This window comes from Coregonus clupeaformis, chromosome 9, assembly GCF_020615455.1.
Source record: "Coregonus clupeaformis isolate EN_2021a chromosome 9, ASM2061545v1, whole genome shotgun sequence".
NCBI lineage: Eukaryota > Metazoa > Chordata > Actinopteri > Salmoniformes > Salmonidae > Coregonus > Coregonus clupeaformis.
Window position 1 is genome coordinate 46,864,855 of NC_059200.1, and position 11,594 is coordinate 46,876,448.

The following is an 11,594-nucleotide window of genomic DNA, read 5'->3' on the forward strand; positions in this document are numbered from 1 at the left end:
CGAGATGTAGTTGAGGTTTAGGGTTTAATGAATGATTTGACCCAAATACAATGCTTTTAGTTTTGGAAATATTCAGGACTAACTTATTCCTTGCCACTCATTCCGAAACTAACTGCAACTCTTTGTTAATTGTTGCAGTTATTTCAGTTGCTGTAGTAGCTGACGTGTATAGTGTTGAGTCAGCCGCATACATAGACATACTGGCTGTCGTTAGTAAAGATGGAAAAAAGCAAATGGCCTAGACAGCTGCCCTGGGGAATTCCTGATTCTACCTGGATTATGTTTGAGAGGCTTCCATTAAAGAACACCCTCTGTGTTCTGTTAGACAAGTAACTCTTTCTCCACATTATAGCAAGGGGTGTAAAGCCATAACACATACGTTTTTCCAGCAGCAGACTATGATCAATAATGTCAAAAGCCACACTGAAGTCTAATAAAACAGCCCCCACAATCTTTTTGTCATCATTTTCTCTCAGCCAATCATCAGTCATTTGTGTAAATGCTGTGCTTGTTGAATGTCCTTCTCTATAAGCATGCTGAAAGTTTGTTGTCAATTTGTTTACAGTAAAATAGCATTGTATCTGGTCAAACACAATTTTTTCCAATAGTTTACTAAAGGTTGGTAACAGGCTAATTGGTCGGCTATTTGAGCCAGTAAAGGGGGCTTTACTATTCTTAGGTAGCGGAATGACTTATGCTTCCCTCCAAGCCTGGGGGCACACACATTCTAGTAGGCTTAAATTGAAAATATGGCAAATAGGAGTGGCAATATCATCCGCTATTATCCTCAGCAATTTTCCATCCAAGTTGTCAGACCCTGGTGGCTTGTCATAATAGACAACAATAATGTTTTCACCTCTTCCACACTCACTTTACGGAATTCAAAATTACAATGCTTGTCTTTCATAATTTGGTCAGATATTATTGGATGTGTCAGCAATTGTTTGCTAATCTTGCCAATGAAAAAAGTATTAAAGTAGTTGGCAATATCAGTTGGTTTTGTGGTTTTACGAACTGTAACTCAGTAAAATCTTTGAAATTGTTGCATGTTGCATTTATATTTTTGTTCAGTGTATATAGTGTCACTGACACCCACAATATCAAAGGAGCTACTTGTCAGTATAACGACTTATCTCACGACACACACAAACAAGTATGCCCTTAAACACGCTACATGACAGAACGCTTTGTGTACACACACTCATGCCTTCCTCTATTAGTCCAGTAAGGGTTCTATTTTTCAAAGCAGATTTACTGCAAGAGGCCATAATGCTGAAGGAGGACTAGGACCAGGACAGTGGGTAGCTAGGGTGAGAATGATTCAGTGTAGCCAATGACTATGTGTGTGTATGTGTGAACAAACTATGTGAAGAATTCACACAGCTCTGTATTTAACTAAAGGGGAACCACGGGCTGAAATGTCTCAATGACACTATTTCCTTCATTAAGAAGAAAAAGGCTTATTTTCATTAGAAATGGCCTAGTTCAAGAGCGGGAGCCCCAAAGATAAACTCCACATGTCGTATGTGTAATTCCCACTTCCTCTTTCACGGTTAGGAGGCCAGAGTGGAGACCAGCTCAGAAACCGTAGCCTCTGTGCATACTTTCACCAGATGGAAAAAGTTCATGTTTCTAAAAAGAACCAAACAGGCTTTAATGGTTTTCAATTCCCCTTTTCTTTTGCCTTTCATTCTCTCTCTTTTGCTCTCTTCATATGTCCTCTTTAAGTGTATCCCCTACTGACATTGTCATTGGGCCATCAATAGTGCCTCCAGCACTTGTGCTCTCCTGCACAGAGAGAGAGGCCAGCTATGTTTCACTCACAACATTTATGTGAAGGCCGCTTGGAAGAAGTCCACCTGCACAAAAGAAAATAGGCCTGAATTCATGGCAGGGAGTTTGCAGGGCAGGGCAGGTTAATGGTTTAGAATTTCAGTAACACTAGCCCGTAGAAAAATGAACAGCAAGCGGAATGTGGTGGAAAAAACAACCAACATGTGCATACATTTATATGTATATAGCCTATAGAGAGAATTAGACTGGTGCATACCTTGGAAATAAGTTTCACGTCTTTGTGAGTGGAAACACATGAAGGAATATGCCTGAACACAAAATGCTGGGTGGCTGAATGACTATGCAATTATGAAGCATGTAACTAAATAAAGCTTCTAAAGTTCAAATATTTACCAACTGGATTGTGTTAGCTCATCTTGGTAGTAATAGAAAGCCAAAAGAACCCAAACGCATGATTGAACTATCTGAGCATACGTGATAAAGTGCAGCTCTGCCACTGTAGGTCAGGGCTCAGAGAAGCATCCCCTGACAAAGCAATGGCAATAATAGACAGAGCTGTGTGGTGTGGGTGCCCTCATTTCGCCGCCTTTACGTCACTGCTTAAGGAATACCGTCCATGCCAACCCCCCACCGACCCTCTTTCCCCCCCCCCCCTTCTCCCTCTCTCTCGCTCTCTCTCTCATACACACACACACACAAACACAAACACGTGCCCTCACATTCGCGCACGTACATATTTCTTGTCCTTTGTTCCCATCTGATGCATTCAGCGGAATGCCCTGAGACGCAATGACACCCCCCACTCCTCATGATACCTCCCACTCCTCATGACACCCCCCACTCCTCATGATACCTCCCACTCCTCATGACACCTCCCACTCCTCATGACACCCCCCACTCCTCATGATACCCCCCACTCCTCATGACACCCCCCACTCCTCATGACACCCCCCCACTCCTCATGATACCTCCCACTCCTCATGACACCCCCCCACTCCTCAGACACCCCCCACTCCTCATGATACCCCCACTCCTCATGACACCCCCCCACTCCTCATGACACCCCCCACTCCTCATGACACCCCCCACTCCTCATGACACCCCCCACTCCTCATGACACCCCCCCACTCCTCATGACACCCCCCACTCCTCATGACACCCCCCACTCCTCATGATACCTCCCACTCCTCATGATACCCCCCACTCCTCATGATACCCCCCACTCCTCATGATACCTCCCACTCCTCATGATACCTCCCACTCCTCCCTCCCGCAGGCAGACTGGGATAATGTGACTCTGTTCTGAAAGGCAAGAACCCCCCCCCCTCACACACACACACACACACACACACACATATACACAACATAGGCTACTGTTGACCCTTGGTGTTTCCCTCTCTCTGTTGCCTCCACACACATACACAAACACACACATACACAAACACACACTTACACACCTCTGAAAGGGCCTACAGAAAAAGGAGACTCCCTGGGCCAGTAATGTGTGTATATTAGTCACAGTCACATTGTGTGGCTGCATTGGGCTCATCCATCACCAGAGCAGAGAGATAAAGCTGGTCAATTACTATCATCACTACTGATAAAACACACTGGGGGACCTCCAAGCAGAGTGCACTGGAGGTAGACCTAACTTCTGTCCTGGGGATTCCCACTGCTTCTCAGAGGGTTGGAGATGCTTCTACAGGGGAACATAGCAGAGTAGATTGTTTAGAGCCTCTGTTTATAGGGGTCTGTTCTATAGCTGAGCCTGGATGTTTAACGGCTACGTGAGAGAATGCAGGGACCATTTCACTTTCTCTTAGCTGCATTCACTTCACAACAGCATTAACTAAACAAACACTGGCACCCTATCCCATATAGAGTGCACTACTTTTGACCAGGACCCATAGGGCTCTGGAAAAAAGTTGTGCACTACATAGGGAATAGGGTTCCATTAGGAACCAACCGTCAGTACATCCTTGTGGGACAGAGTGTGTAGGTGAGAAAATACCACAACAACAAAAAAGGTTACACCTACCTACAGCATTCTGCAGTAATAACTATGTAACTACAATAACTGTGTAACTACAATATCCTATTAATGTATGATTTGGTCACCTGATCCTAAAAATACTAGTCATCCACAATGTGAGAGGACATCATCTTATGTAAGGTGGAAAAATATAAACAGTTAACTATGAGAAACAGCCTGCTAAGTTTCTGAGGGGGAAACTCAGGCATACTCCCTAATCCTCCATCTGGTGTCTTTCATCATCCCACTGTAGGACAGAATACATGTAAACTCAGGTTTCATAGGCCTTGGATCCACACTCACGAAAGACTGCTTTAGAAGACAGTCCATAAAAACCTGCAACTGGAGACACAAATTTCACCTCTCCTCCCTGAAATGTTGTGTCTGTTGTTAAATGATTTAAACCGGGTGGAAATCGATATATGCTTCTCAGTCATCGTCATGTAAAAATACTCAAGGGTCTGAAGCACTTTTCACCTCAGAAAACCCCTGTGACAACTTTGTCATTCTAGAAGATGATGAACACACACTAAAATCAGTCCCTACACCCAAACGAGGGCATTGCGCTCATCCACCTCTGGCCTGCTGGCTCCCCCCCCAATTGTAAAGTGGTTATCCCACTGGCTATAGGGTGAACGCACCAATTTGTGAGTCGCTCTGGCTAAGAGCGTCTGCTAAATGACGTTAATGTGCCCTTGAGCAAGGCACTTAACCCTAATTGCTCCTGTAAGTCGCTCTGGATAAGAGCGTCTGCTAAATGACTAAAATGTAAAATGTAAATGTAAAATGACAAAGCCTGTGTGTTCGAGCTATGTTATTGTGACAGTGACATACCGTAGTAGGTGGACCAATGGCAGGAGGTAAACTAAAGAGCCGTTCCTTCTACACAAAGCAAACTCAAACAAAACCTGGTTCTCATTTTATCCCATTTACACAAAACAGGCAACCTTTAATGTCAATTCATATATCAAAATTATGCAGCCTTCCCATCCGCAGAACAGCGCCGGTAAACCCTCATTTGGGTTCATTTGAGTGATTAACGTAATGTCATGTTTAAGGTCAGGGGTAAGCCGTTTCATCTGGATCCCTAATGACAGGTTGCCCTTTGCTTACAGAACGTCCATCTTGCTCCGGAGGCTGGCTGCCTGGCTGGTTGTGGACTACTGCTGGAGTTGGTGCTCTGTGAAGTCTGTGACTGACTGTAGGCCTGGCCCACAGGAACCACACGCCAACCAACAAGATGGGGAGGCGGTAAATGACACTGATGTTTCAGACGTGACAGACGTGTAAAGTGGGATTTAATAGTAGCCTAAAGCCACTCCTCAGGTGTAACGTATGGTTTCCTTTCTCTTGTGGTGAGTAGTGACATACATGTATGTAGAGGTTACAAACATGTACTTGTTGTTGTGCAATCACCACTATCAACCAGAACAAGGACAAAGCAGAGGAACTTGCCCAGAAAGTTAATTCTGGATTCAATTCTCACTAAAGTAGAGCGCTTCAAAATAATGTGAAAAGGGAACTGTAATATAGGCTTACATTATACACATGTAATATGCAATTTAAACATGTTATATGGCCTGTGGTTTCTGCAGCTACATAACCAGCTGTAGCTACAATAGCTGACGATCCCTAACCCCAGTTCCCCTCTGACCTGGGACTACGGTCAATAGGGGTCATTCTGTTTTATTTCTAGATGTCCCTGATAGACAAATGCAGAACTGTCCAGACTGTTAATGTTAGCTGACAGAGCACTGTACAGCAGAGCATGGAGTTTATTGTTCTGAACATCTATCATGAGTTAGAGTGGAGTGGAAACTTTAGGTAATGTATATGAGTGTAGTAACAGTGTGTTACTGTATGAGGCAAGAGTAGCTAAATGTAAAGATTAGCTCTTCTACTTCACACTAGCTGTCTGGTGACTCGTGAACGTGGGACTTTAGTTTGAGGCTTGATACTATAGACTGTTCCAAATTCAAACTCTGACCAGCAAGCACCTGTCAACTCATGCAGTCAAGTGTTCTACTCCCCTCTATCTGAACTGTCACTGACTGATGATGTTCAATGACTAAGTCCTTCATCTTACAACCATATTCTGCAGGAAAAAAAATGTTATACATTACCATACACACTTTATATATACAATATACAGTGCATTCGGAAAGTATTCAGACCCATTGACTTTTTACACATTTTGTTACCTTACAGCCTTATTCTAAAATAGATTACATTGTTTTGTTCCCTCATCAATCTACACACAATACCCCATAATGACAAAGCAAAAATTGTTTTTCGAAATTGAAACTGAAATATTACATTTACTTAAGTATTCAGACCCTTTACTCAGTACTTTGTTGAAGCACCTTTGGCAGCGATTACAGCCTCAAGTCTTCTTGGGTATGACGCTACAAGTTTGGCACACCTGTATTTGGGGAGTTTCTCCCATTCTTCTCTGCAGATCCTCTCAAGCTCTGTCAGGTTGGATGGGGAGCGTCGCTGCACAGCTATTTTCAGGTCTCTCCAGAGATGTTCGATCGGGTTCAAGTCTGGGCTCTGGCTGGACCACTCAAGACTTGTCCCGAAGCCACTCCTGCGTCGTCTTGGCTTTGTGCTTAGGGTCGTTGTCCTGTTGGAAGGTGAATCTTCGCCCCAGTCTGAGGTCCTGAGCACTCTGGAGCAGGTTTTCATCAAGGATCTCTCTGTACTTTGCTCTGTACATATTTCCCTCGATCCTGTCTAGTCTCCCAGTCCCTGCAGCTGAAAAACATCCCCACAGCATGATGCTGCCACCACGCTTCCCTGTAGGGATGGTGCTAGGTTTCCTCCAGACGTGACGCTTGGCATTCATGCCAAAGAGTTCAATCTTGGTTTCATCAGATCAGAGAATCTTGTTTCTCATGGTCTGAGAGTCCTTTGGGTGCCTTTTGGAAAACTCCAAGCGGGCTCTCATGTGCCTTTTACCGAGGAGTGGCTTCCGTCTGGCCACTCTACCATAAAGGCCAGATTGGTGGAGTGCTGAAGAGATGGTTGTCCTTCTGGAAGGTTCTCCCATTTCCACAGAGGAACTCTGGAGCTCTGTCAGAGTGACCATCGGGTTCTTGGTCACCTCCCTGACCAAGGCCCTTCTCCCCCAATTGCTCAGTTTGGCCGGGCGGCCAGCTCTAGGAAGAGTCTTGGTGGTTATAAACCTCTTCCATTTAAGAATGATGGAGGCCACTGTGCTCTTGGGGACCTTCAATACTGCAGACATTTTTTGGTACCCTTCCCCAGATCTGTGCCTCGACACAATCCTGTCTCGGAGCTCTACGGACAATTCCTTCGATCTCATGGCTTGGTTTTTGCTCTAAAATGCACTGTCAACTGTGGGACTTTATATAGACAGGTGTGTGCCTTTCCAAATAATGTCCAACCAAATTAATTGAACACAGGTGGACTCCAATCAAGTTGTAGAAACATCTCAAGGATGATCAATGGAAACATGATGCACCTGAGCTCAATTCTGAGTCTCATAGCAAAGGGTCTGAATACTTATGTAAATAAGGTATTTATGTTTTTAATTTTTTTATACATTTGCAAACATTTCTAAAAACCTGTTTTCACTTTGTCATTATGGGGTATTGTGTGTAGATTGATGAGGGGGGGGGGATCATTTAATCCATTTTAGAATAAGGCTGTAATGTAACTTAATGTGGAAAAAGTCAAGGGGTCTGAATACTTTCTGAATGCACTGTATGCTACTTTAAATATAAAATCCACTTTGCTATTAGTGAAAATATGTTGGGTTAACCTACTTAAGATCATTAGAGCTAACACATAGGGCTCTATGACATAGGGCAATGTCTTCATTCATAGTTGTTTGGGAATTTAGCTGAGTACAGTAGTGCAGTCATCGTCACAATAAAGTGCAACATTTTTGCAACGGTGTCAACGTCATGTGTCCACTCCCTTTCTTCCCCCACAAAGAGCAAATGGATTATCTTACTTTTCAGTGCTTGGATGAGCGCCTTCCCATCTTTGATCAGCTCTTTGATGAATTTATTGGTCTTGTCCAGTTCCAGTTCGTGAGACTTCAATCTGTCTCGGAACTGGGGACTGTCCAGATAGCAGTCACTAAACTCCAGAGCAGGCAGTCCCATGTTTCCTCCTAGTCCACAGCACCCGAGGTCGGAGGAGGAAGAAATCTTTGACTTGTGATGTGCAATCCAATTATAAGAAGTTAGCAGAACACAGAGCAATATTCAGATACCTGGCTACATTACACTACATACCCAATAACCTTTCTGACAACATACAGGCGGGCAAACGTGCTTCTGGCTTTTTTTAGCCTAGGATCCAAACAGCATCACCAAAAAAGTGCACGCGAAAAACTGTGCTTGTCCGGGAGGGAAGTGCTGAAAGAATATTCAGTTCTTGGCTGTCAAATATCGCAGGTAAACCTACTGTACATTCCTCATGACAACATCATACTGGTGAGGAAAAGCGGAGGAAGGTGAAACAACGAGACACGGTTGTAGTTGCGGATTCTTCACTGCGCGATTAAATGCAGTCCTTTCTCTCAAGCTTTGGCGTCCGTACTAACCTACCCCGAAACAGATAATCCTATGATGGATGTGGCTGTAGACCAATAGCATTGCTGGGTTCCAAAACGGTTCGAGGAGGCAAGCCACACTACCAATGACCGCACTACAGTTGCAGGAGATGGGTGCGTAAAGAAAGGGCTGGTTGGTCAAGAACGGGGGTGGGGGTTCCATCAACCTGCTCAGGCTAGGATTAGCAAAGCGACAAGTTGTTGTTTAATCTTAAACTGTTTAAATGAAGAGCCCATTTAGTGTAATGGGACCGTAAATCAATCACAAATTCAACTAATGTGTTAACTGTTTATTACAGATTGAAACTAACACATAGGCTTGTTTATAAATTATGTATAATCATATTATTGCGCTGTACAGTGTGTGTGTGTGTGTGTGTGTGTGTGTGTGTGTGTGTGTCTAGACAGAGTCTGTGCTGTTTATCTATGTAACAAATCATCACCTCGTGGGAAAATAGTTCTTTCACTTAAGATTTTAGCAGTGCAATGAAAATACAAGTCCCCACTTGTTTGTGGTTACTGTGTTGGCAAATCCAGATTTAGATGTGCAACTTCCTCCAACACAGTAAGATCATGATGAATGCTAATTAGGCTACTCAGGTTCCATACAGTTTTCATTTGCAATTGCAAATAGTGCTAAAAATCTGCAACTTTAGGTATTTCATACCGATTAGAGCCTACAAATAAGATAAGATAAAAAATTATTTATTGCTTGAGGTCTAGTTTACCAATGGGTTCCATACACTCCTAGAATTAAACATATAATTTTACATCAGAATCGGTGAGGGGTCTTCAACCAGCCCTCTCATTGTAAATAAGGTGACTCTGGATCATTCACTTCCTTGCTTGTTTATTACTTACCCCGGAACACTATTTGCATTGACCCCCTTATTTTATTATTATCTATTATTATTTTTCTTGCACAGGCTCAATGTACACACACGGACACACACACACACACACACACACACACACACACACACACACACATTCACATTCCTTCACACTCTTCACACACGCTGCTGCTACTCTCTGTTTATTATCTATGTATAGTTTACCCCTACCTACATGTCCCTTTTTTTTTTTTTTTTTTTTTTTTAGGCGGTAGATCAGCTTTAATATTGCAGATAGATTGTAACTTCCATCAATTTAATTGTCTGCATCACCTCCAATCCCCCATATGTTTTTTTTTCCTCTCGCATATATATATATATATATATATATATATATATATATATATATATACATATACATACATATATATATACATATCCTTAAAAAAATATATTTCCCTTTATTACTTTCCAACCCCACCACCCCTCCCCTAATTGGAGTAAACTAGTGAACAACAACGTTTAGGCCTCTACTTCCAGCTTATACATACTGTATACATTTTATGGACACAGTCAATTTTACAATAATTCTATTTTGTTTGTTTTTACTCCTGAACTTCCTCTACCCTCAACCTCTCCGATCATTTTCATGATGTCAATCCGGTTTGCTTCTATATGCCATATGTTTCTAACTCTGCTCTTTCACAAAAGCTCTCAACCTATAACATACAGTATATACTTATTATGGACACAGTATGCTTAACATTAGTTATCTTGTTGTTATTAGTTGTTGTTAGTTATTATTAGTCCCATCCTTCAACTCCATTCAACACCACCCATCTATCTCTTAATACCATCCATATTGGATTTCTATTTGCTGTATATTTTTCAACTGTACTGTGTTGTTTCACAAAAGTTCTGAACCTTTCTATTCTCATTGTTTCTACAGATTGTAAATTGAAAATAAACATTTTTGCTAAAAGTATTATTATATTATTGATTGATTGACTATTGCTTTTCAGATCACTCAGTAGTGCTGTCTGCAGGGTTAGCTCCAGGTAAATATTGCAATCCTACATGTCCATATTACCTCAATTACCTCAACTACCCCATACCACTGCACATTGACTCGATACCGGTACCCCTTGTACACTACCGGTCAAAAGTTTTAGAACACCTACTCATTCAAGGGTTTTTCTTTATTTGTACTATTTTCTACATTGTAGAATAATAGTGAAGACATCAAAACTATGAAATAGCACATATGGAATCATGTAGTAGGGCTTCCTGTAGCTCAGTTGGTAGAGCATGGTTGTGGGTTCGATTCCCACGGGGGGCCAGTATGAAAAATGTATGCACTCACTAACTGTAAGTCGCTCTGGATAAGAGCGTCTGCTAAATGACTAAAATGTAAATGTAGTAACCAAAAAAGTGTTAAACAAATCCAAATATATATTATATTTGAGATTCTTCAAATAGCCACCCTATGCCTTGATGACAGCTTTGCACACTATGTGTGAATCAGGCCTTCATGGTCGAATTGCTGCAAAGAAACCACTACTAAAGGACACTAATAAGAAGAAGAGACTTGCTTGGGCCAAGAAACACGAGCAATGTACATTAGACCGGTGGAAATTTGAGATTTGAAATTTGAGATTTTTGGTTCCAACTGCCGTGTCTTTGTGAGGTGTGGGTGAACGGATGATCTCCACATATGTATTTCCCACTGTTAAGCATGGAGGCGGAGGTGTTATGGTGTGGGGATGCTTTACTAGTGACACTGTCTGTGATTTATTTAGAATTCAAGGCACACTTAACCAGCATGGCTACCACAGAATTCTGCAACAATACGCCATCCCATCTGGTTTGGGCTTAGTGGGACTATCAATTGTTTTTCAACAGGACAATGACCCAACACACCTCCAGGCTGTGTAAGGGCTATTTTACCAAGAAGGAGAGTGATGGAGTGCTGCATCAGATGACCTGGCCTCCACAATCCCCTGACCTCAACCAAATTGAGATAGTTTGGGATGAGTCGGACCGCAGAGTGAAGGAAAAGCAGCCAACAAGTGCTCAGCATATGTGGGAACTCCTTCAAGACTGTTGGAAAAGCATTCCAGGTGAAGCTGGTTGAGAGAATGCCAAGAGTGTGCAAAGCTGTCATCAAGGCTGTCACGCCCTGGCTCTGGGACTCTGTTATGTTGAGCCAGGGTGTGTTGTTTTTGTGTGCTAGGTTGAGTATCTAGTTTATTTTGTTTCTATGTTGGCCGGTGTGGTTCTCAATCAGAGGCAACGTGAATCAGCTGTTGCTTGTTGTCTCTGATTGGGAACCATACTTAGGCAGCCT

General features: G+C 42.6%; 1 protein-coding gene across 2 annotated transcripts in view; it reads right to left on the bottom strand.

The window, feature by feature from the left end:
* The window catches only part of LOC121574034 (rho GTPase-activating protein 26), a 149,826-nt gene extending 141,434 nt beyond the window's left edge, over positions 1 to 8,392 (bottom strand). For both annotated transcript variants that reach the window (XM_045222655.1, XM_045222654.1), the window contains exon 1: positions 7,809 to 8,392. In XM_045222655.1, coding sequence (XP_045078590.1) covers positions 7,809 to 7,962 — 154 coding nt within the window. In that variant the 5' untranslated portion in view covers positions 7,963 to 8,392. The remainder of the gene's footprint in view (positions 1 to 7,808) is intronic.
* Between the last annotated feature and the right edge of the window lie 3,202 nt (positions 8,393 to 11,594).